Genomic DNA, 27,463 nt, shown 5'->3' on the forward strand with positions numbered 1-27,463 from the left:
TTGAAAAAATTACTTGTCCATTTTTCATGAATTATAAATACATTTTCGGAAAACGCTTCTCAAATTAAATACGCTTCTAGATTGATCATTATTTTAAAACATTACGAAGTGCCCGATGCGCGAACATCCCGGAACGTGATCTACACATGTTCAGTTTGAATAACCTCATCTTGGTTGGGCGTCAATTGCATCATTACTTTAAATAGCAACATACCCGGATGCTTACACGACAGTTTAGAAAAATGGCGGCCGCATGCTTTAAAACGTCATTTTAGGCATTTAAATAGCAAATTTAAACGTGCTTCTTAAAAACGCGTATAAATCAGGTTATTGATATGACGCTCAAATATTTAATCGACCGATCGGGCTATTTTATTAGCATTTAGGATCGACCGACCGGCCCAAGAATCGACTCGGGCTTCGGGCTTATAGGCTAATTCGAAGACTGGTCTGTGCAGTCTGCACAGGCTAATCAGGGACAACACTTTTTGCCTAAATTGGATTTTTGCTAAGAAGAGACTTTATTTAAACGAAGTGTCATAAAAGCGGAAAGTGTCGTCCCTGTTTAGCCTGTCTGGAATGCACAGGCTAATCTGGGACGACACTTTACGCACATGCATTATGCCCAGTTTTCTCAGAATGCGACTCAAATGCATGTGCATAAGTGTCAGCCCTGATTAGCCTGTGCAGTAAGCATATGGCTTAGCAGGGATGACACTTACATTTTTATGAATGTTTTGTTTGTTGGAAGGAGGACTCTTCTAAATGAAAATCCAGTCGGGTCCGGAAGAGTTGTCCCTGATTTGCCTGTGCGAATTGGACAGGTTAACCCTTTGCATGCTGGGAAATTTGTCGTCTGCTAAAATGTTGTCTGCTGAATTTCTAAAATTAGCATTTTCTTTGATTTTTTTTCAAAGAATACTATCAGAATAGCAAACAGTTTGGATCCAGATGAGACGCCACGTTCTGTGGCGTCTCATCTGGATCCAAACTGTTTGCAAAGGCCTTCAAAATTCGGTTCCCGCACTGAAAGGGTTAATCTGGAGTGACACTTCATGCAGATGAATTAAACGGTTTACCAAATTTTCCTAGAAAGAGGCGGACATGAAAGTGAAGCTAAGCACATTATATATCAAGGTGGGCGTGACACTGTACCTTCAGAGAACATGGAAGAAATATCTCTCTTATTTTCATCCAACCAGTCGTTCATTTCTCGTGCGGTCGGCAGCTTTGCTTTCAATTGGGACTGCAATGTCATGTAAGAACATTAAATTGTTGAACAAATGCTAGTAACAGCTTATAACTCCTGCAATGGTTAATTCTGCATTGGGCCCAACCCTTGTCGTAAGCATGAATTCTGCATTGGGCCCAACCCTTGTCGTAAGCATGAATTCTCTTCCTGAGAAAGTATAGGATAACTGTTAACCCTTTGCATGCTGGGAAATTTGTCGTCTGCTAAAATGTCGTCTGCTGAATTTCTAAAATTAGCATTTTCTTTGATTTTTTTCAAAGAATACTATCAGAATAGCAAACAGTTTGGATCCAGATGAGACGCCACGTTCTGTGGCGTCTCATCTGGATCCAAACTGTTTGCAAAGGCCTTTAAAATTCGGTTCCCGCACTGAAAGGGTTAAACTATTCTGACATGCTCTGCAACTATTTATTTTGATCACTTTCTAGAACACTTCAAGCATTTGTTAGTATTATTGAATGTTTAAATTATTTTACAAGGTCAATTCATTGTGCGCAACAGCTCATGTTTTACAAGATGGCCATGGACCCTCACCTGAGATCCAAAGAAACTTAACTATTATGAGAAGGTGGACTTTAGAAGAAAGCAAGTTGTATCTGAAGACTAAACAGTTCATTTCTAGGCAATTATTATGACAAACTGTTGATTATTGAAAATATTTGCAACACTTGTCAAGAATATTTGATTTAAAATGTAAATTCTATAGTGTTTACAAGTGTCTTCTTTCATTTGAACTACAGACACATAGTGACCTTGTTTTTACCGCACATTACCCAGTTTTAAAATATATTTTTTTTTTTTTTCAACAGACTCGAACAATTTTCTAACTAAAACATAATAAGAAACAATGTCCTGACCAAGAATAATGAAGATTGTACTATAAATGTGACTTAGAGTGTTGACCAGCCTTTACGTACATTTGACCTTGTAACCTAGTTTTTACCAAATTTGAACCAAATTCAGCCAAGATATGATTGAGACAACTGTTTTATATAGATAAATGTGGCCTCTATAATGTTTTCAAGATAAATGTTTGCGATGGACAACAGACCATAAAAGACGGTCACAAGGCCATCGAAAAAGCTCATCATGAGCCCATTGTTCCTAGTGGAACTCTGTAAGTACATGTATTTGCTGAAAGCTTAAATTATTTGTAAACATCATTTTACTATAAATAACAATACCTACCAAATCCACCATTTTAAACTTGCTCACGAGTTCTCTGGTATGGTTGAACTGCCCCTTGATTCTTTCCAGGGCACCTGTCTCAGGAAGGTATCCCTTTATCCATTCTAGATCTGGCATGTACTGCTTCCAGTTGTCATACGTCTGCCATGAATTATAAGCAGCATAAAAAAATTTGCAGACATAAGCATTCAGGTTTTTTATCTGATTTTGGGGAAAGGGCCTAGCCTTTTTTGAGGGGAAAAAAATCTGGCAAAACGCGGGATTTTGGGGAAAAATAACGAAAATCTTGAATAATCAATTTAGCATATTTCATTTTTAAAACAAATTCAAGTCAACAGATAATTTAATTATGCAATATTTTTTTGTAGATATCATATTTTTGGGGAAAATCTCTGTAAGAGGGAAAAAATACATTTAGGGCCGATATTCTACGCGTCTGAAAGGGGAGAAATAAAAACTGGCATTGTAAATTAATTCTAATTCATTATTTTGTTTATTTTATAAGTATTATTATTTCCTTTAACAAATTAAAACAAGATACAAACATGCATGGAAAATCAAACAGTGTTATATTTTCCTAAACTTTAAAAGTTTATCAGTCAAACTTAATCATACCTTTCATACATATGTGTTGGAACTTATCTGGGGCCATACTTTATGCACATGCATATTGCATTAGACCCAGTTTTCCCAGAGACTGCTTTATATATAAATGTAATGTAAAAGCGCGTTATATATATCAAAATTCAGTGTTTTTCATGTGATAACCTACCTGATTAACAGCAACTCCACCCCCTATTGCTCCTGTGAGTATCAGGTACCGAATACGCAGAAATTTGCCCACAGTGCCCAGGAGTCGTCCCATCGTGCTTGCATCACGAGACTGGTATCCATTTATTAACACTTTCGATGCTAGAAAATCTGTCTTCAGTGGTCGAGCAATTTTATTAATGGCTGTGAAAATGTTTCTAACATTGTGTCTATTAGTAATAAGACATCTAAACAACACTGGTTCAGATTGTTTCATGTAGGTTTTACTATTTGGTACTTTCACATTTGAACAAGAACGAGTCTCCACGGCTTGAAATAAGATAAATGATGTTTCAGAGTTGAATCTCAGGTTTGACATAATCTTCTTTTTCTGCTTTGAAGATGGTTGTATACATCTTGTGCAGCAATTTCTGCAATAAAATACAATCCTCAATGATCTACTTTGATAACTCAAAATATTATGCTTGTAGATTTGTGTGTGAACATACATAAAAGGAATGATAAAATAGAACTGTCTACTGAAAAATAACAACTAAGGTTACAATGTTTCCTGTCGCTTGCTATATTGTGCGACAAAACCTGTTGTTAATTGATCTTAACAAGCAACTTGTTCATTTTAAAACTAATTATCTAATCTGAATCCAACATGTCTACGCATTTGTCAATTTGTTCCATTGCTATTATGCTACATTGCTCTTGAGGTGTCAGTCACAATGTCACAATTGCTACGCCATTGTCGAGTTCAAAATAGTTTTCAACAAAGCTGTGCTCTCATTGGTTAATAACCAATATGTGACTTTTCTTGGGCGATCGCATAGCAATTGTGAAAGGCATCAGTTGTATAAGTGGAGAGCTGATTCTTGCAACAGATTGGAGTTAGACAGATATATATGTAATGTTAGTAAGTGGTAAATTTGTTTCATTTTGATTGTATTTGAATGTAGTAGATGTGTAATTACTAGGGATGCAAGAGGTTACAAAAATCAGTAACCGGTTAACCTTTTGCCGTAACCGGTTATTAACCGGTTAACCGAAACACGTTAGGTAGTTTCAATGTTAGAGTACATAAAAATGTCATACTGCTTGAACCGCTCTATAGAAACGAAAGTAATTTCTAATTTGAGATCGCTTGCGTCATTATTTTATGTTTGATTGGGCCGCTTATATTACGTTCGCGTCATATCGCTCACACAATTGCTAAGTCAATATTTCTGGCATTGTCGTGAACACATGCTTCAACACGTCCCTTCAGACCAAACTCATCCACACAATCCTTAAGGCGAATAGCAAGGTTTTCGCCGGTGTGTCGCTCTGGCATGGCGCGAATCATAAGTATGCGCGACTCCATTGACCAGTCATCTTTGATGTAGTGTACGGTTACTGTGAGGTATGCTTCTGTGGCATTGGATGTCCAGGAGTCAGTTGTGAGGGCGACTGACGTGCTTCCCTGAAGACTGGACAGCAGAGACTTCTTTGCGTCATCATACTGCTGGTCAATGCGCGCCCTGATGGTTGTTCTAGAAGGCACCTCGTACTGCGGATTCAGAAGTTGCATCAGATGACGAAAACTCTCGTGTTCCACGATTTTCATGGTCACGTATGCCTGGACCACGAAATTTGCAAGGGCCTGATTGATCGCCTCGCTCGAAGCAAGATGGCGGCCATAAACCTGGTGTAACGTCTGTTGCTTTGCCACATCCGGACTGGCCTTGTTGTTATCAACGGACGGTTGCTTAAATTTTATATGATTTCGAAGATTTGAGGTGCCGCCATGCAGTTGAATTGTTGCACTGCATAACAGACAAGATGCAGTGCTCTTGTCTGCCGATTTTCTGAAGTGTTTACATACCTCGGACGGTAATGGTGGCATCGTTGGTGACGTAAAGTACAATAATGGTAATACTTTCTCAGAAACAAATACGACGTTTACTCGACAAGATTTTAACTACGAATGCATTCCTAATAAAATTGTTACTTATTTAACACGGTATTTTCGCGAGCAATCAGTGTTGGATATTGGTTAACAAAACATCAAAAAGCCGTGCATTGTCTAAACTGTTTTTTTATCGCGAGTTCGATAAACGTGTCAATTACGTCTTCGCTAATAGCCCCCACTCCCCGCAGTTCGCTAGTTAAATTTTCGCGAGTCAAACAAAACAATGGTGCAAATTATCAAAACTAACGCCTATTTGTTATCATAAAGGTATTGATTTATTGCTTTATTGCTGTGTTTGTTGACACGTTATTTATTACCGTCGACTGTGCGGCATGTTGGTTTAACTAGTCGCCAGCGCAATTTGGCAGTATGTCACGCGAAAAAAGTAAAAATGTAAAAGTTATTCGATGAAAAAAAAACAAACCAATTTTGTTCCCAGGTTAACCTTTTGACGAAAATGTAACCGGTTAACTGGTCGTTCGGTAGGTTAACCGGTTAACCGGTTAACCTCTTGCATCCCTAGTAATTACAATGTGAAAGACTGTCAAACTCAGTTATGCATGCTTGCAATGTATTTTCATTGTAGCAAGATCAATTCTATGAAATGTTTTTGCAAGTTTGCTATTTGAGGACCGCTTTACGATAGGCTTATGCAAACAGGCCTTGATTTTTTCACTGAGTATGAAGTCTTCTGCCTTGTTTTAAACCAAGATTTTGCAAATCGGTTGAAAATTGATGAAGAAGTGACCTACTGATATTGGCTGGTGTGCCGAAATCAGCATTTCAAGGGTAGTAGTCAATTACTTATATATATAAGTAAAAAAAATCTAACTAATAGATGCTTTTGTTGTTTTGATATTTTGTATAACACATGGACAATTTTGAATTTTTTCAGGAGGGGTAGCAACTGGGGTGGGGGGACTAATGCCAAGTTTATCATTCCTAACCAATTGTTTTCCTGGGAACCTCGCTTTTTCTCTACAACAACAGCCAATACACACTATTGGCGCCAAATTTAATTTTTGACGTGCTGATTTTTTTTCCTGAAAATCACCATGGCAGACGAAATAAAGTTAACCCTTTACCACTTAGATACGTATTTTCACGCATTTGTAGTCCACAGAAAGTTCTATTTAATTAAAGACCTTTCTCACTAGATTCAAGTTTTTCAGGCCTCTTTTCCAACCCTTAGATACTGATGAGCAGCAAAAAGCATAAAATCTAAACCAGCGATTTTTTTCCTTCTTTATGAAGTACCGGTAAATGGCACTTTCCCAATTACGAAAAAACTACAAAATTCCCAATTGCTGTCCAAAAAGTTCCCAATTTAAGGTTAAAAAAAAAAAAAAATATATATATATATATATATATATATATTTTTATTTTTTTTTATTTTTTTTTTAATGAAACATTTAATTAGTTTCCCTATGCAGCTCTATGGCTTGAACGTAGGTAAATATAATATTGAAAGCTTGAAAAAACTTAGTTATCAATTTTAAAGTATTTGGGAGCATAAAATCAAATACACCAATTTCCCATTTTGAGGCTTTCACGACTCGATTTTTCCCAATTTTCAGGTTTTTACGACTCAATTTTTCCCAATTTGACCGGTACGGGTACTTTCCCAATTGGACAAAAAAAACGCTGTTAACAGACTGCAAGTTGCTTGCAGGCTGTTCTGGTTTAATGCTGTTTGCACATAGCCATTTTCACTTTGCATCTGAGTGGGAAAGGGTTAAACAGTTGGTAAGGAATCATGTGTATGCAAATTAAACAACATATTTTGCTGATTACCCCATTTAGTGAGTGAAACAATAGTTACAGTGATTTATTACATTGTCAGTGGATGTTTCTGTTGTAACTGAAAGTAGAGCAAGGTTCCCGGCCTGGGCCCGCATTTCAAAAGTGAGAGGGTGACAGCGATTTAATTATGGGTAATGACGCACTTCCGTTGTTTGAGAAAATGGCGAGTGGCTTACCTTGTCAATATTGTACATCTTTTTTTAAGAAGACGTTTTGTCGGAATATTTTTTATTGATTTAATATGCAGGGCCCTCAATCTGTCAAATCCACGGCTGAACTTCGGCCGCATTCCCCCCTGGAAAGTATACTTTTTTCCCCTTTTTGGGGGAAAAATTCCCCCTAAAAAAAAATAAAAAAAATAAATATTTTTTTATAGATAGATGTCTCATGATTACTATATCTCAATTCTATTTTAATTTAATCTTGTCAAACAAACTAAATACTAAAATAATCAATGAATATGTACTATATACAATGTATGTAATCAGTGTCCGACAAATCCATTGCCCGGAGCCAGGGGGCTACCGAAATTTTTCATCGGGCTACTGAAATTTTCCAGCTGACGCCCGCCGGGCTACTATAAATCTATAAGAGCGGTAGCCCGGTTTATTGACAGACATACATAGAATAAACACGCTGACCATGTGTTTGTACACTGTGTATTGTTTATAATCCGATAACAAAGTGCAATCAATTATCTAATCAGTCACCGATCACTTGCGGTAATGTCTTAAACAGAAACAGTGTATTTTAATCATCCAATCAGAATCAACATTTGTCGTCTGCTAATAATATAATGAGAGCCGGTTGGATAGTTGGCGCACATGATGCAACATCATTTCGCAGTTCGGAGTTCTTTGTTAACCGCAACAATGAGTAATAGCGACAACGTTTTTGATGTTGTTAAATATCCAAGGACGCCAAACATTAAATAAATCAAAACAATAGCGGATTCTTCAAAACGGTAATGAAACCGAAAATGAATATTAATGACAACTTTGTGAACGCGGTTAACACCTGCTAATTAGTTTGCATTGTCAATTAATAATTGGATTAATCGACTGTTAATCAATAATCCCATATATGCCCGATATATATTTTTTAAACCAAATTATGGGTGGGTAATATAGACGATAAGAGTCATAAACACAAACGTTTGAAATTTTCTAAAATGTCAAATGAATTTCGGCATATGGTTTATTTAAACATATGATGAAATAAGCTCCCAATCAGGACCATTGTATTGCAACATGCGTAAATAACCTGCCACGGTTTGCACGCGTTGTGTACAGATATTTTAGGTAACAAAATTCTACATTTAAGAAATGAATTTCTTTGTCCTGATAAAAAGCGCGCGAAAATTGGCGTGGGTGTATTTATTTGTAAATAAAAATGTTGTAGCGGGTACAGCATTGAAATCATTTAATTTCCATTAAAAGTTTCGTTGTGAATTTCAACTAAAGTACCGGGGAATCTCGCGAATTATTTGGCATTGACATTTCTCTTAATAAAATATCATGTGAACACGCTGTATCGTTACCGTTACGCTGTATCAGTTCCTTCATTATTGAAACAATTATTGTATTGTATACTGACTGCACACAAGTGTCGTAACTTATGGATGCAATACGTAAATTCGGACAGTACTTAAAGTCGGACACAAGTAAATACATGATTTAATACTCTTGATTTCTTGAAACTCGGTATTTGTTGTTAAAATTGGCAATTGCATTGATTAACACCATACGAGTCAATCGCATTGATCATCTAAACGCTTTATTTTCGTTTACGACTTAACGTGCTGTCCGAATTTAAGTACACATACATGTGCACATTCATGTAATATCTACATGTAGCATATGATTTTCTTTGGTACATTTACATTTTAGTACATGGTGCCTGTACTGTAACATTAATTTACGATATTGACTGTGTACATCAGACTACTTGCTGTTTTATGTATATGTATGTATACATATTGTGTATATGTAAATGAAGAAATAAAATAAAGATGAAAACCTGCCTCTAATCATTTTGTAGGAAAATTTTATGGGCTACCAAATATGTTTATTGGTAGCCCAGTGGGCTACCTGAAAAATAAGAAATTTGTCGGACACTGTGTTATAATTACGGAGTAAGTTAAAAATCCCCCCAAAAGGGAAACGCTGCGAAAATTCCCCATGCTATGGGTATGTAGTGGAAAGTAGATTTCCACTAATAGTTGGTGCGTTGTAACCTCACAGTTGGATTGACTCGGACTTTATCCCAGGATTGACATTATTCGGGGTAGTCAAGCTGCAGTCCTCGTAGAGGTCGGACGTGCCAACTGTCACATCTATGGTAAGGGCCTATTGCATTGAAGACTTAGGTTAGGGAAAATACTTTATTGGTGGCAGCGGTGATTTTTTAAACCCATTCCAAAACAGAATTTACCAGAATTTGAGTATTTTCTGTGAGTAATTTTTCCCGCCGTTTTTGATAACCACCTATTTCTGGAATTTTGTTTGGCCAAACCATACGACTAGTTGGTGTGTTTTTCCTCTAGTGGGTCACAGTTTTTTTGTGTTGGTAGTGGTTCTTTATGAATTCAGACCAACAGAGGTTATTCTTCCTGTTTATACATTATTTAAGCCCAATTACAGCAATATCGGAACTTGGACGAGTCCATTGTTGACAGTGGGCGGGGAAGTATAAAAGAAAGTGTGACCTACGCAGCTTGGCTACCGTCCCTTGTTGTAAGTATATTTCAAATGTATTTATAAAAAATTCTCTTGATTATGACAACTAGTGCAGCCCATATCTTGTGTATTTAAATTTACACATATTGGAGGAAACATCTTCATATTTATTTTAGTTGTATTTGTCATCGAATACTTCTGGATTAAATAGTTTCTTGCCAACATGGCCTGTATAAAGCAGCCTGTTAATTGTTTGACAGAAGAAGAATTAAGATCAATCCCGGGTATTAGCAGTAGACTGGCATCGACTATTGTTGATGTCAGAAACAGGTTTGGGAACTTAACGGCAGAATCGTTCCAAACATTGACGCGTCAATCACTTTCAGAAAGTCTGACACAGTTGTTAGATTTTACACCCAACAGGCAGCTGGGGAAAGGCGCTATTCCTAAGAAAATTATGGGCCCCATACCAGAATCACCTAAAGTCGAGAAACAAGCGGATGGTGATGCCTCAGAGAAGTTGGTTTCAGAAATAGCACAGTGGGAAGACGTCCAGGAGGTCCTATCGACTGCTAAAAAACTAGTTGCAGCCAAAAAACAAGGTGACTGCAGCGCATTTAGCGAGTTTTTAACAAATGCGCAACAACAACTGCACTTTGTTAAAGACAATCTTCGCCGCCGTGAGGATAGCGACGATGATTTGGAATCCTCATCCGGAATTCCAAAGAGAAAGAATGCACGAGATAAGGTGTACAGGAAGAAGGTTACACACCACACTGTCACAGGAAGGGGTGTGTCATCAGAAGAGGAGGATCAACCGATTCTTCACAGAACGAGTAGTGCTATTGCCTACTCAAATAATCTGCCAGCTAGTAAGCTACCTCAACCAGTACTTGGCAGCGAAGGGACTCCGTTTCAAAGAGGGCAGCCATTTTCGAGATCGGCTTTGCGGGATATTCCCAAGAATCTGGTGTATGATGGCAAATCACGGTGGCAATCATTTCACATGAAGTTCGAGCAGTACGCACGGTCTTTTGGGTGGACTGCAGAAGAATGCAAGATGTGCCTATTGCACTGTCTGTCAGGGACAGCAATGGATTATTGCGCCCGAATAATGAAAAGAAATCCTGAAGTGCCATATAGAATTTTGTTAAATAAGCTGGAAGGGAGGTTTGGCGCTGAGCTTGCGGAATCTGCTCAAGCTAAATTTGCCACAGCGATACAAAAGAAAGGCGAAACAATGGAGGACTGGGGAGATCGAGTACAAGCCTTTGCTTCTGAAGCTTTCCGTGACTTACCGGAATCCTTCTGTAATCAGCAAGCCATTGATAGATTTTGTCAAGGCTTAATAGATATTGATGCTGGACATAACACTTTTATGAAAAGACATCATACTATTGAAGCCGCCATGAATGATATTAGGCTGTTTCAGCACTCTAAGGGTGCTATGTTAGGTTGTCGTACTAAAGTTACACACACAGCTATAGACTATAATGACACAAATGCTTACATATGTTCTGTACAATCACATTCAGACAAAGAATCTATTACTGACTTAAGCACATTGCAGAAAGAATTAATTAAAATAAAAGAACAACTCAATGAATTAGCTGTAGGTCAAAAAAGGCCATGGAGAAACAACAGGACACCATCTAGGTTAAATGAACGGAAATGCTTTGCATGTGACGAAACGGGTCATTTTGTTTCAAATTGTCCTTATAAACAGGAGATTTTAAACTTAAAAGGGTCCAGTTAGAGAGCCAAGGCTGGTCCCAGGTCGAACTAGGCTCAAATAACTTGATAGATTACTGTAACCTGTATAGAAATGATGTGAAAGGCTGCAAAGCATTTTTGGTCAGTGCAAGTGGTAAACAGCCACGGTCCTTTAAGGAGGATGACGTGGGTTTACAAAGTAAACAGCCGCGGTCCTTTCAGGAGGATGACGTGGGTTTACCAAGTAAACAGCCGCGGTCTTTTAAGAAGGATGACGTGGGTTTCCAAAGTAAACAGCCACGGTCCTTAAAGGAGGATGACGTGGGTTTCCAAGGTAAACAGCCACGGTCCTTAAATGAGGATGACGTGGGTTTCCAGGGTAAACAGCCGCGGTCCTTAAAGGAGGATGACGTGGGTTTCCAAAGTAAACAGCCGCGGTCCTTGAAAGAGGATGACGTGGGTTTCCAAAGTAAACAGCCGCGGTCCTTGAGGGAGGATGACGTGGGTTTCAAAAGTAAACAGCCGCGGTCCTTTAAGCAGGATGACGTGGGTTTACGGGGTAAACAGCCGCGGTCCTTTAAGCAGGATGACGTGGGTTTGCGGGGTGGTGATTTGCACGGAAGATCAGCATCTTTGGAAGAGAAACCAGAGATAAATAGAGAACAGCCGAGGTCCTCCCAGAGCGGGGAGGTTGACTTGGGTTCCACGAGTGAACATTTGCTGTACAGGCAGAGTAAATCGCAGAGTAAAACAGACATGCAAGGTTCAAGAATTTGGGATCCAGGAGGAAATGATGCTAACACCAATGCAAGACATTTACATAGCATTAAGGTTTAGGGGCCTTCCTTCTTTTTGGGTGGGAAGGAGGATGTAGTGTAGAAGAAGTAACATGTTTTTATAGAATACACCTCCCCAAAAGGCTAGTTTAAAGAGATCATTTTATTTGATTTTACATTTATAATTTTAGTCTGATTTTACATTTATTCTGTCCAGATTAAGACAGGATGGAGACAAAACTTAATTGTTTTGAGACTAGATAAAAGACAACTTCAGATGTGAGTAATTTCAGTCTGAGTTAACATTTATTCTGTCCAGATTAAGACAGGATTCACAACGATGAAACCGAATACTTATTCAGTCTAAGGCTGGAAAGAAAATTAGAAGGACATAAACGAATCCTTCAAGAGAAAGAGGGAGGGAGTGTAGTGGAAAGTAGATTTCCACTAATAGTTGGTGCGTTGTAACCTCACAGTTGGATTGACTCGGACTTTATCCCAGGATTGACATTATTCGGGGTAGTCAAGCTGCAGTCCTCGTAGAGGTCGGACGTGCCAACTGTCACATCTATGGTAAGGGCCTATTGCATTGAAGACTTAGGTTAGGGAAAATACTTTAGGTAGTCCAAATAATTAGACGTAAGCTACCCCGCTTGTAAATCGACCTCATATTTATAGGAGTAATGCTATGGGTAGCGACCCGCTTCCACTAAAATGGATTGAGGGCCCTGATATGTGTATGCATTATAACAAACAACGAGTAACTAAAAAGAAAGAAATAAAGAAATCATTGCCATCGAGCGCCTACATGTATGTTTAAAACCATTGAATTTGAAACATTCAGTTCATTAGTAAAATTGTTCAGATATAAAAATATTTTTGCAGCTAAAATCACATTTGTATCCATAGCATTTGTAAAGAGTAAAAGGCCATGGTGTTCATGACATGTTCAACATGTTAAAATCTACTTTCGTGTATCAAATTGTTTTCAGTTTCAAGGACATTATAGGCAGCCATACTCTCTGAATGAACTAAGTGATCTCTAAATACGTACCCAAACCTTCCACCTGCTAACGAAAGCATGTTGCAGGGTATTAATGCATCTGACAAAGCAAAATTACCGGCAGAAATGCGAACAAGAATGAACTTTCATCATTAATGTCAATTCAGTTGTTATCCGAATTGATCCAAATGTAAATCAAGCGTCTTTGCGATAGATGCGAGAAAGGCTGCTTACAACTAACTTATCGAAGAAACGGTTACGCAACACTTTTGTTTCAACCAATTTTTGCTTTCCCGGTTTTACTATTAGGAACAGAAATATAAATAAAAAAAGATGAGCATTTTTTGCATATCAATAAATTGGGATATTATAAATTAAATAACAGGTTAGGATGTTTTCCCTTATCTGTTACCATCCATTTTGTAGTAGTTGCAGAAAATGGTATACATATTTATATTGATATGTATATAGATCTGTAGTTTATGCAAGTTTACGAAATGAAACTTTCTTCTGGCTACCTTGCGATGAGTAATTTCAGCGAAGAGCTAGAATGAATCGCCACCCTCTGACCTTGAAATACAGCGGCACTGACCTTGAAATACAGCGGCACTGGCCTTGAAATACCGCGGCACTGGCCTTGAAATACAGCGGCTCTGGCCTTGAAATACAGCGGCACTGGCCTTGAGATACAGCGGCATTGGCCTTGAAATACAGCGGCTCTGGCTTTGAAATACAGCGGCATGATTATGCATAAAATACTTTTTAAAAGACACACAGTTTATAGTTTAAGAAAGGAAAACTCCCTTTATACGATATTAAATTTATTTGTAATTGCTTAAGAGAATATCACAGTCTTTAGTATCAATTCATTAATACTGTAGTGGTAAATGAGGGAAACACAAAATGCACTAATTTTAACCCATTTATGCCTTGCGTCTAGAAAAAGGCCTTGGCAAACAGCGTAGACCCAGATGAGACGCCGTATGACGTACGAAATATTCTAAATATAAAAATAAGTATACTACACATCCCTAATTTTGGTAATGAATTGATACAATTTAGAAGGATGGGAGCGTCCACTACGCATAAATGGGTTAAATATGAACATTGAGTGAGAAGCTGTTATATCATCTTAACATTATATATGTACCCGTGTCACTCTCAATTCTCTATAAATTCCGTTCCAACATGAAATACAGAACTATTTTTAGTGTTTGCAAACACGTTTTAATTAGGCAATTCACTATTAGCAGTATTCATTCAGGCTAACCGGCGGAACAATTCAGGACGTTTGATTGGACATTGAGTAAGGTCAAACGAGGGGACAAACTGTTGCAGCAAATAAAACAGATTGTGTTGCTGGTTATATGCACGTGAAAATAACATGAGAATCGCTCTATTTCAATACCTTATTAATTCGTACTTATGAACATGCCCAAAGGCACTCCGAATTTATACGATCACTTGGTTCTCTTAATGACGTTGCATTTTTCTAGGTGGGATCAAACCAATAACGATAGAATCGGTAGCTACCACAGAAGAGCGATATAGGAGACCTTTGATTTTTGTGCAAGCCGTTGAATATGTCTGGTCTTAGTTATGAACAACCATCCAACGACAGTGCTCGCATGTGTTTGCTTTAAAAATATCACAAGGGTCAGAATTGCTGGTGATCAAAACTGCGGACACCAAGCAATTTCTTGATCATGTAGTGATCCTTTCAACATGGACGACGTGTAGATCCCAACTGTGGCAGGTGGTTGTTAATTTCCGGGTTTAGACTACTTTTGTCGAAACAATACTATTTGCGTACACGCTAGTTTTGCTTTGACTCTCCGTGAAGAAATGTATTTATGTGCGTGCGCGTGTATGTTAGCGTTTACAAATTGTATGCATATGTGCGTGCGCGAGTGCGCGTTTTTTTTTGTATGTATGTTCTATGTGCGTTCATCATTAAGATTCATTGCATTCTGGACAGTGTTGGTGAGAAAAAGCGCATTTTTGTGTGCATTGCTCGTTTAAGAGGTTCCTCAGCGAAGGAGGCTGCATGAGGATCCGGGTTCACTCTGGATCAGCAGGTGGTTTATTCCATAAATCACTGGATTTCAATGCCTATCTTACGGAGGAGTCCGGAGATAGACGACGTATCACGATTGTATCCGGGTTGTGTTCCAGCAGCTCCAAGTCCGAGTAAAGAAGCACGAGGGCGCACACAAGTTGCAGGAACTTGGTAACGAATAGCCCATAATTTTTATATATAGATTTTGTTCATATTCCAACATGCAAATTTATTATATCAACACGGAGTTGTCATTAAGCAACATGAATTGTCATCATGAATTGTCATAAAGCTATATACCATTGTCATTAAGCAACTTGAATTGACTGTCACACATTCCCTTCCATATGTCTGTTTCATGCCATGATGCATGTAAAATCCTGTTTAAAAGTGTAGAGCTGTGTTGAATACAGCTGTAGTCGACGTTACACTGTGTCCTCATGTCTAATTATTCATAATTTGATTGACTTTCATTCATAGTACGAGCAATATGAACGGAAAAGTAAATGTTTTTTTTTATCAATGCTAGCACTTGTTGTAAGATTATGCGAAATGAAAAAAGTAAACCAAACCATTTTGTATTTAAAATAGTTTGACTTTGGTTAAGCAAACATATATACAAATATTTATAATACAAAAATTATTCTTAACAATCACTTACAGATTCTATCTAACGACTGTTCAATTTGTGTATGTTGCCTTAGCATTGCGTTTGACCAATTTCGGGTTTTAAGCGCCGTTTGGATGTTGGTATGACTCAATTTTCATTCACTCCCGAAAAGACAAAGCCAGCAATGACAGACCATCAGCCGGTTCTATGACATACGATTATGCGTTGGAATGGAGACTACTCCTCCATACTCATAAACAGGAGACAAATTATACACACCGATACATAGGTGATAACTCGCACATACTGATTAAAAGGAGATAACTTCCCCATAATATTAATAGCAGATATCTTATACATGCTGATTAATATGGATAACACCTACATACTGATAAACATGAGATAACTACTTCATATCGATCCATAGTAGATGACTCTAACTTACTGAATATTAGGAGATAACTTTCCCATACTAATAAATATCAGACATCATATATATTTTGAATAAAATAAGATAATTCATTTGTGCTGATTTTAAGGAGATAACGCTTACTTATTGATTAATAGGAGATAACTTCTCCAAATAATAAAAAGCAGATATCGTATACATGCTAAATAAAATCAGATAACTCCTATGTACTGATTAACAGGAGATAACTTCTCCGTACTGATAAATAGCAGATATCTTATACATGTTCATACAAATGAGATAACTCCTACATGCTGATTAACTTGAGATAACTCTTACATAGTGATTAACATGAGATACAACTTACTGGCTGATTAACTTGAGATAACTCTTACATTCTGATTAACATGAGATAACTCTTACATACTGATTAATATGAGATTACTCCTACATGCAGATTAAAATAAGATAGTTCTTACATACTGATTAACATGAGATAACTCTTACATACTGATACAAATGAGATAACTCTTACATACTGATTAACATGAGATAACTCCTACATGCTGATTAACATGAGATAACTCCTACATGCTGATTAACATGTTATAACTCTTACATACTAATTAACATGAGATAACTCCTACATGCTGATAAACATGAGATAACTCCTACATACTGATTAACATGAGATAGCTCCTACATACTGATTACCATCAAATAACTCCTATATACTGATTTACATGAGATAACTATTACATACTGATCAACAAGAGATAACTCCTACATACTGATTTACAAGAGATAACTCCTACATACTGATTTACATGAGATAACTCCTACATACTGATTTACAAGAGATAACTCCTACATACTGATCAAGAAGAGATAACTCATACATACTGATTAACATGAAATAACTACTACATATCGATCCATAGGAGATAACTCCAACGTACTGAATAATAGGAGAAATCTTGCCCATACTTATGTATAGCAACCAGATATCTTTAACATGCTGATTAAAAGTAGAGAACGCCTTTGTTCTGATAATTAGGAGATAACTCACAAGTAATGATTAATAGGAGATTACCTCTCCATACTAATAAGAAGCAGTTATATTAAACATGCTTATTAAAATGATATAACTCCTATGTACTGATTAACAGGAGATAACTTCTACATACTGATTGAAAGGAGATGAAGCGCTATCTTAAGTGCTATAACTGAAACATTAATTACGCTACATTTAAAAGGAAAGGAATCACGATAATATTATATATCGACGAATACTTCATTTACGTTACGGAAGAGTATGACCTTACGTCAAGAAAGGTTAGACGTTGGCAACAATGTGCCGTTCATCTCTTAGTGTATGGTAAGTATATGAATAGTCTGATGGCTTACGAAGTGGTTATTAAACGTGCGTTTGTCACCTGAAGAAAGAACGTTTGACAAGTGCTCATGAACAACGTTAACGTCAGTTGCTAAAACGGACTTACGCGGTAACGTCAGGTATGTTATGTTAGTGTGTAGATAAATCTAGAAAATGAAACACGTATGAAACTGTGATCGGCAGAGTAAAAGCTTGTTTAAGTGTTTGAAAAGAAATTAAAAAGTAAAAAATGTATTATTCAAAACGTTACTAAAAGTATGTGGAAAGGGTGTTAGCTTTATAAAACGTATTTGATAAATTGTAGATTATAAACGAGTTATACACTTACTGTGTTACGCCTTTGAAACTTTGAATAATAAAGAAAGGATTTTATCCAACATAAATTAAACAATTTTAAAATGTTAACGGTGTTGGTTTAAAAAATCTACAGTTCAATCTAAAATCAGCAAAACTTTATGACAAAAAGCAAAGTATATGTCACAAAAGTTCGTGTTCTTTCCATGTTTGTTTGACGCTAAAAGCAGTTTGTAAAATATCTTTAACTACTCGCATATCTAGTTTTTGGTACTGCATTGAGAACGTCATGGATATCTACAAATAGTAATTACTTATTTAATTATTATTTTATTAAAAGTACCATTTAGTCATGCCTAATTTATACGTTCTTGCCTATACACAATTTAATACCAATGATCACTAAGAGAAACAGGTACTAAGCAACATTTCGCAATATTTTTTTACCGGCTAGAAAAAAGCTCCTCTGTATTGATGAAATAAAACGTTCAGAGACAAAGCGTGGCATTATGTGTAAAATATGAAAGTAATTTATAGCATACACGCATATTACACCAGTCACTGTAGTTGAATTTGAAAATTGAAGACACATTTAACCAAACGTACCGAATTTCTAGATCAAGTCATACATAGCAAATGAATAAAGAATACCACCTTATTACTTAAATTTTCGTCGAATTCGGTGATTAATAATAAACTAGTACTACTCAGATGATTGTTTGTTGTGTACATGTCTAAAGTGCAAGATTATGTGAATAAAAAATAGAGTTATTTTAATATGAAAATTACGTTCCAGTTACGCAAACAGTACATATGAAGTTAAATGTTTGAGTAATAAAAAAACAAAAACAAACAAACACACTAGCGACGAAATAAAAATACGACAACACGCTGTCTACCGTCAATTTTAACGGTATTTACCGTCAGAGTTTTATACAAATGATTTTAAGCAGAAAACGCATATATGCTAATTTGAATTGTTAGTTATAATAATTATTAATTATTCTTCATAAAGTCGACAATAAATGTCCGGAAAAGTCAATCATTCACGTTTGATACGTAATAAAAGCATGTAGGGGCTTTTAACATTTGACCTATCAAATTTCTTGGCAAGTCGAATATATATGTTCATCGTTAAAACAATAAATCTTATACCACAGAATGACGTCAGCAACATTTTATTGAATGTAACCAGTTAAGCTGACATCTAATAAGCGGACAAATAAATAAATGTAGTAATTTAGAAAATCTCTATCTGCCTATTTTCGTATGTCAATTGGTCAATAACTCAAACGCACACAGTCACCTAAAGCCAGAATTGCATTATCAATCTTATTTATTTTATGACAATGATTAAAAAAATGGTTATGCACAGCACGAGCTATTTGAGTAAGATTGAATGAAAAATGAAGTTGCAATAATTGGTAACCGAGTCGTTTTGAAGGAACTGTTCTTAATCGTTGCACTACAGGCCACATAGCTAATAACTTATGTGAATTTAATTTTCCAAAATTATTGGCTGACTTGTTACCGTCAGAAAACAGATAACAAGACATATCGCAATGATAACCCATGGGCTGTTGAAGCAAAGATCTAAGTCGACGGCATCTAAAAAGTCAGCTTTGCTTTATATTTGTGCAAGGGAAAGGAACAATAAGTAAATATTACACATGGTCAGATAAGACATATCATCGAAAATATTTATGGATGAACATTATTCAGTGATACATAAAAATATGAAAGTTTGATCAAGAGTGAACGAACAATAGGTTCTGTCAAATCCTAGCACCTTGGTATTGACCCTTTTTGTTATCCGTTCTATCTACGATTTTATGGTTATACACAATATATATAAATGTTTGGTCATGATAAATGAGAAAAAGAATTTCTATAAAATCAACATCTTTTAAGCCCCATAAGCACTTATAATCAACGAATATTTCGTTAAATAAGGTTAACCCATGAACAATCATTGTTCTTTATCTGTTTATAGCAATAGTCAGAATTTCAACGTTAGATGTAGTATGGTAACATAGATTTAGCTAGATTCAAAATGCTTATTCTTTGTGTGTGTGTGACAATATATTCCATCATAATTTCCCGCGACGATATTCGAACATTTACGAGCGGCGTCGGAAGACGACGCAGTTCTCATGAGCTGCCCGAAGCCAATCTCTCTTTCGCTCGTAAATGTTCGGTTAACGTCGCGAGAAATTCACGTGGAATATATTGTCACACAGTATGGCAAGCGGTTCGACGCATAATCCCAATAAACTATGTTTCTCATAAGAACCTAGGTTCTCAGATTGAGAACCTAGGTTCTCAGAATGAGAACCTAGGTTCTCGCTTGAAGATTGCACATGGCTTCAAGAACCCAAGTTTTCAAATGAGAACCTAGGTTTTCATGAGAACCTAGGTTCTCATTTGAAAACCTAGGTTCTCATGATAACCTAGGTTATCAGAATGAGAACCTAGGTTCTCATGAAAAACCTTGTTTCTTGGGATTATGCGTCGAACTGCTTGCCATATCCGTGGTTTTCATTTGGGAACCATAGGTTCTCTGAGAACCTAGGTTCTCTGAGAACCTAGGTTCCCTGAGAACCTATGTTTTCAGAGAACCTAGGTTCTCATAAGAACCTAGGTTTTCATTATGAGAACCTAGGTTCTCATGAGAACCTCATGAGAACCTAGGTTTTCAGAATTACGCGTCGGACGGCGTAAACTTGCTCGTTTGGAATACGGGACACATATAATTCAGGGCGCAGGATCAATGGGGTTCACATACGATTACACACGGGCTGGACAGAATGAAAACACGCCGTTAAGAACTTTATTTTTGCAGATATCTCAAGTTATTGAAATATGTTTGCAAAGTCTTTAGTGCATAAGTTTTTCTTGCAATGTTGCCGATATCTTACGATTGAATAATACATTATTACACATTAACAATAGAGATAAAACTTTTATTTATACCATAATCATTGCTTACTATATCACAGACATATTTAAAATAGAAAACTGTACCGTACAGTCGTTTGAGGCCCGAACAAGGGAACTGAATATCTGAAACTCATTTAATGCTGTAACAATGTATTATGTAACGATTGATCTGAATTTGTTTCAATTTTTAGTCTCAAAATAATATTTACAATTAAAGATGTATTTCATAAACAGTTTAATTTTTTATTAACGTATTAAGACCAATGTCGACCGATTACTTTACTAATTTCATTCTTGGGGAGTAACGTTCACGGTTTCACGCCTATTTCGTATCATTTTACACATATGCCGCCAGCTTGTACCAAGCAATGGGAGACAACTGGAGGTTAATTATGGCAACCTAGGTTTTCATGAAAACGTAGGTTCTCATTTGAAAACCTTAGTTTACGCTTGAGAACCTAGGTTCTCATGAGAAACTAGGTTTTTCATGAGAACCTAGGTTCTCATAGACACATAGAACTTAGGTTCTCATTCTGAGAACTTAAGTTCTCGTTTGGTATCCTAGGTTCTCATTCTGAGATCTTAAGTTCTCGTTTAGTATCCTAGGTTTTCACAAGAACCTAGGTTTTCATTTGAAAACCTAGGTTCTCACGAGAAACTAGGTTCTCATTCTGAGAACCTAGGTTGTCATGAGAAACCTAGTTTCTTGGGATTATGCGTCGAACCGCTTGCCATAACACAGACAATAAAAACTCGCATTTTGTATCTCGTTAAATATATGTCAGCAGATCATGTCTTGCATGGAAAGTGTTGATATTGCTTTAAGGAACAATGATGTTTTATGTGTTAATTGTATTTTTCGAAATTTTTTACAAATAATTATCTATGTTGAGTATTTTTGGGGTTTTAAAGGTACTTGAAAGTTACCCGTCAGAATATCAACATCTACTTGCAAATTAATGGCAGGAATAAAAAACAATAAAATATGTTCCGCAAATTAACCACGAGTGAGGAAGCAAACCGACTTAAGTTGTTGGCCTATTAATTTTGTTAAAAGTGGTAATGACTCAAGTAAACATAATTGTATACCACGTGTAAGCGGAAAAACCCGCACATAACAACAATTAACAAGCAAAAGCATCAACAACAAAAAAAAACGTTTTCATTCGACAGTCCGCATATGTATATATTGTTTCTAATATGTAAATGCTATGCCACAAAATCTGACAGCTTGATAAGTTTTGAATGTACTTGATATACCACTGTTATCTCATCTGACACTGCCGACATGCGTATAGTGACTTAAAACAGCTCATGCCGCCGCAATTGAAAAGTAGTGAAATATTTATCCGCACGGTTGTTTTTACAACACGGGGCAATTGACATAGGATATTTGTCGTTAACATTTAGAAATCTACAAACTTGATAATACGTGGAAATAATGTACTGTTTATGAACGTGTTTTCTGGCATTGTCAGAAGCTATAATAATAAATCAGCGTGAAGCAGACAGCGTGAAGCAGAGTGAAATTCAAAATACTTTCTTCCCTGCATCTCATCTGCTAACAAGCTAACAGTGGAGTAACATATTCTATATACAAAACAGGCAATCCATACTGTTATGCACAATTCGTATATTCGGGGACAGTTACAGCTCTCTGATGTATGACTTTCGGGTCGCACACAACACCATCTCAAAGGACATCCTTTCGGTCTGCGTTGCGTAGTTGTATAATTTGCTGAGGAACCAATGCCCTTTTCTGAAACGCCAGATGAGAAGAAGAGCATCGCCAAGCAGTTCGGCGACCGATTGTGGTTGCATAACCATTCTATACATAGATGGTGACGTCACTACATTATTGTCATCTGAAAGATCGTTTGTTGACACATTGGTTGCACAACTGTATGGTTGCCTTGGGCGGGAATCACATCGCCGTGCAAAGTCCTTAATGTGGTAGCTCATTGTACTACAACTAGTACCATTCCATAATCCTCATGCCGATTACAAATAAATTTGTGTGCAATTAGACAGCAATGCTTTTTGTGTTCATCATAGGGCTTTATTTATGCCAATTGGCCATGATGACCTCCATTTACTCTGAAATGACGAGGGACGTCTTTTTTCTTTAGGCGTCAATTTCTGTAGGTGGTGCTGATGGTTGTTGATCTACTTGTAAATGTAATGACAATCTAGATATAGGCCCCGAGCCTGTTTCTTATTGTTGGCGCTGTTCTTCATAGGTAGCGGATGCTGCTCGTTACGATCTTTTTGGGAGCTGGAACGCTCACTTTGACTATACGTTTCCTTGTATGTGGTATTTTGATGTTTTAGCAATGTATAGAAGGTCACACATTCGAGAGTTGATTGCAGAATTATTGAATCACCGAAAATCAACTTGCTTTTATACAAGTTATTGTTGGTACGGGGCTGAGCATGTGAGGTCCGTATCGCTGCCGTGTTTATTCGTATCGCAGCCGCGTTTGTCCGTATCGCTGCCGTGTTTGTCCGTATCGCTGCGGTGTTTGTCCGTATCGCTGCCGTGTTTCTTTATGTCGTTGTTGTGAAGGTCCGGGATGGTCCGTGTGGGCGCCGTGTTGGTCCGTGTTTATCCATGCCTCTGCCGTGTAGGTTCATAGCTCTTCCGTGATTGTCCGGGACAGGCCGTCTGGGCGCCGTGTTGATGGCGTATTGCTGGCGAGTTGTCCGTGTAGATGCCGTGTTGTCATCGGGTTGACGTCTTTGAAAAACCGTCGACGCTTTAAAGCCCAAATGCCACGGATTGTCCCGGATCTTTGTCCGGGGGGATCCGGAACGATCCGGGACTGCCGTGTCTATCCGTGCTTATATCGGACATGGGCTTACGGAGATTTGAAATAATATAATATTATGATCATTACAAATTTCATGAAACTGAAAAACATCAGAAGTGTTTTTGCAATCGAAGTTTGTCTTTACAAAGTTCAATAAATGTTTGTAATGAAAATACCATTTAATTGCGATGAGGATGGCTGATATAAACATGTGTAACAAAACGACGCCGGGTACATGCTTCAGTAAAATATATGACCGTTGATCATTGCTTTATTCGGCTTGAATTGAAATTCCATGATTTCAACATCATACAGCCATTATTATGTTTTTCCTGTCCTTCAACTTGATTAAATGATAAAGGAAACATTCATTTGTGCCCATGTCATTACACTCACATACGGAAACTGACACATTTTAGAAGTTATAATTTATCAGCGCTCTGTGGAAACGGGGTGTACTCTTTGCCGTCCGACCATGCTTATCATCGAATGTCTGCTTCAAGTACCTTTCATTTATTATTTCAAATCCCTTCATATTTTAAACTTGCATCCGACTGCATTATTGTTTGCCATATATCTTTATTGATCAGTGTTTTAATAAAATATTTGATTTGCACATATGTCATGCATACAACTGCCACTGTTTATTAATGACTTCTTTAATAACCGAAGATATATAGTTTATTGTTGACAAGCAGCACCTTGTCGAACGCTTACATTTAATTTGTGTGTAAACTATTGTATGCCGAACTTGCATTGTTATTACAGCAGTAGAATATGCTAGAATGCATAAAATTATAACGTTTACCGGTTAATATCTGCTACAACGTAACGTCGCAAAATAAACTTGTCATATCAAGTGTGTCAATGAAATTAAACACGTTTGGTGTTTATTGATATTGTGATCCAAACCAGGACAGTGATCACATATTCCTGTATGCCGTTATTTTATACAGCAAAGATAATGTCAGTTGCGAAGTCTAAAGTAATTTCATTCCCAATTCTCAAGGACAAAAACAAAGCGTGACAGGGCCGAGGCAGGTATTTTTCGCCGTTTAATACCCTTTATTTTTTTTAATGTCGCTTCCAGCCATATCTGCACGTAAGTCATTAGCATTTATTTGGTGTTAAGATTCGCTTTATATCTCGACTTTGTTTGCTGGGAAATTTCTTAGCGGGTCACAAAATTACAGCTCCCATCTCCATCCTGTTTTCACGTGATTACCCCCTGTAAAAACAAGTGAGCAGAAAATTGAATTTAACACAGATTTAAAACGTCCGAAATGCTGTCATTTGTGTTTGCGTTTTTTTTTCAAATAATGTACAAAATAATCATCGTTTGTTATCAGGTTCTGCTTTTTTGTTTTGACGTCCGTTTTACGATGCTTTACGCGGCTTGTTCCGATATAAGCCGATAAGTAAAATACGTTAGATCCTGTTTTTACTATAGACGGCCTACAGCAAACTCCATGCAGAGTTGTCATTCCATGCTCCTACATGTATATGTACAGAGGTCCTGAAACACAAGAAAATGCTAACAGATTTGGTAGGATTTTTTGTTCTTGTTTAAGTATTCTATTATAAAAAGTAGTATCTTTTTTCTTATATATTTTGAAAAAAGTTTATAAATTTATGTTCGTATTAAACAATAAATAACCTTTATTAAAACAAGTAAAGAAAGCAACGGTAAAATTATTGTTCCACGTGGCTAGGCTATCATTACTTGGTTTGTTATGAAGGCAGGAATTTGATCCAGCTATGCTGGTTACAGTCATATCTCTGCGCGGAGGTTGGGCTTACAGCAAAAGCAAACAAGCGAGCACACAGAGCACACATTTTGAAATATTATCACGCGCATGACACGTATAACGTGGTTTTGTCAAATCGAGCGACGCATCTTCGTTTCTGAATCCATAAATAACCTTTCGTACAGATGTGCGATTTCAATTCGTCTAATTATAGATTAAAACGACATTTTTTTGCAATTTTGTCATGAATTTTAACAGGTCATACATTACTGTGTCTAACATAAGACGTACTATGATGATAATTAATGGTGCGATTACTTATGACATTTATTTTTTATAAAAAAAAACAACAGGTTAACTGCTGCTGCCGCTGCTACCTGTACTACATACATCTGCTCGTTATGTGTTCCATACAAGCGGCGCTCTGGGAAAACTGAGCTTGATGCATGCGCGTAAAGTGTCGTTCCATATTAGCACAAGAGCCCGCACAGGCTTATCAGGCTTTGTTTAAAGGGAGTTACTTGTAAAAGGAAAATCCAGTCTTGCCGGAAAGCGTCGTCCATAATAAGCGTGAGCGGACTGAGAAGACTATTTTGGGACGCACATGCATCAAGCTCGTTTTAACGCCACACAACTTGGTTGGCATAGTAAATTTAAGTATAAATAAGAAACATATTTTATCTATGCCAATGAGAATATATCTGGTAGTTACAAGATAGAAATCCGTCTTCTTTGCGCTTTAAAGCTTAAAGATAATCGCGTTTGTCGAAATGGACGTATACGTATAGAAATCCTACTTTCGGTTTTAAAAGCAGTACCGTTTGAAAAACAATAAATTACTTGTAACAAGGCAATAGACTTAATAACAATTTTGCACACTTTCTAATTGCATCTATATGTATTGATTAATATGTATTTCATTTCAAGGTCAGAGGCAAAGTGTGTGGCTTTAACAGAGCGCGGCTCTTTTTTTATATTTATTTACACGACGTTTAACCCATTTATGCCTAGTGGACTCTCCAATCTTTCTAAATTGGATCAATTTATTTCAAAAATTAGTAATGTGTAGTATTTTTATTTCTATATTTAGAATATTTCTTACAGAAATTCATTTAAGCAAACAACGCAGACCCAGATGAGACGCAGCATCATGCGGCGTCTCATCTGGGTCTACGCTGTTTGCCATGGCCTTATTTTCTAGACGCTAGGCATAATTGACCATGATAAAGGCCGCAGTAGTTATATTGATACTATTGGCTCATTATTGCCAATGACAGCCATATAACATGCCGATGTTATCTTGCGCTGGTCGTGTTTATTTGCGTATCCGATACTCTCATGTCAAACATGAGAGCTTGATGGCTTTTACACTGTTACTCATTAACTGTTATTCCGTTATTTATATCGGCTCTCTTTTGGACACACATAAACATAATTGTTTATTAACGTCGCCTCTATTAACCTCTCAACGTGTGCATTAAACAATGACCTTGCAATACATAAACACGGCATAAAAATGTTTACCAACTCAGACTAATGAGATATAAATATTCTGATATACATCTAAATACAATTAACGTTTGAACCTGATACAATTTTTATTAAGCAAATGCTTAAAATATGTGGGGAAAAACAGGAGAAAAGAAAGTTCGTAAAAGTAAGCGATAATTGCCCCTTTTTAAATCTATTAAGCCGAAACACTGATGCTTTTGTTGCGGAAATGTAATCCATGTTATTCAAAAATGTTATTGTATAATAAATGAACCTTCGTTTATTCTTAGAAAACAAGATTGAAAATATGAAACATTTATTCTGAATTGAGCACATAAATATATGACTATTTTCATGTACGGATGCTTTGCATATATAGTCAAGAAGAAGTTTCCTTCGGACAGATGCCAGCATATATCTCCTAAACCACGTTGAAAGATAAATTTAAAAATGTGAAATCGTCATTAAAAAGTAAATAAATTCAAATTAATACATAATCACTTACATAAAATATAATAGTTATGAAGAATATGAAATTATTTATGTTATCATTTGCAAGTAATACATTTAATCGTACGCATCAATG

At 36.7% G+C, this 27,463-nt stretch overlaps 2 protein-coding genes and 1 long non-coding RNA gene across 5 annotated transcripts in view; 2 read left to right on the forward strand and 1 right to left on the reverse strand.

Moving 5' to 3' along the window:
• Positions 1–13,331, reverse strand: part of LOC127881273 (dynamin-like 120 kDa protein, mitochondrial) — a 64,948-nt gene extending 51,617 nt beyond the window's left edge. For both annotated transcript variants that reach the window (XM_052429020.1, XM_052429019.1), the window contains exons 1-4: positions 13,172–13,331; positions 3,213–3,621; positions 2,441–2,581; positions 1,156–1,246 (exon numbers count right to left, since the gene is read on the reverse strand). In XM_052429020.1, the coding sequence (XP_052284980.1) occupies positions 1,156–1,246; positions 2,441–2,581; positions 3,213–3,621; positions 13,172–13,200 (670 nt within the window). In that variant the 5' untranslated portion in view covers positions 13,201–13,331. The remainder of the gene's footprint in view (positions 1–1,155; positions 1,247–2,440; positions 2,582–3,212; positions 3,622–13,171) is intronic.
• LOC127881274 (uncharacterized) lies at positions 9,156–12,731 on the forward strand. 2 transcript variants are annotated; one of them, XR_008049993.1, is made up of 3 exons: positions 9,156–9,290; positions 9,593–9,685; positions 12,335–12,731. It is a non-coding gene; the product is annotated as an uncharacterized LOC127881274 (long non-coding RNA). The 2 variants fall into 2 exon arrangements; XR_008049992.1 differs by having other exon boundaries at positions 9,157–9,290; positions 9,582–9,685.
• A 4,347-nt stretch (positions 13,332–17,678) lies between the features above and the next one.
• LOC127882272 (uncharacterized) overlaps positions 17,679–27,463 on the forward strand; it is a 28,534-nt gene continuing 18,749 nt past the window's right edge. Inside the window, exon 1 of the mRNA XM_052430826.1 lies at positions 17,679–17,713. The gene's annotated coding sequence lies outside the window, so the exon portion shown is untranslated. The remainder of the gene's footprint in view (positions 17,714–27,463) is intronic.

The sequence above is a fragment of the Dreissena polymorpha genome, chromosome 5 (genome assembly GCF_020536995.1).
Source record: "Dreissena polymorpha isolate Duluth1 chromosome 5, UMN_Dpol_1.0, whole genome shotgun sequence".
Taxonomy (NCBI): Eukaryota; Metazoa; Mollusca; class Bivalvia; order Myida; family Dreissenidae; genus Dreissena; species Dreissena polymorpha.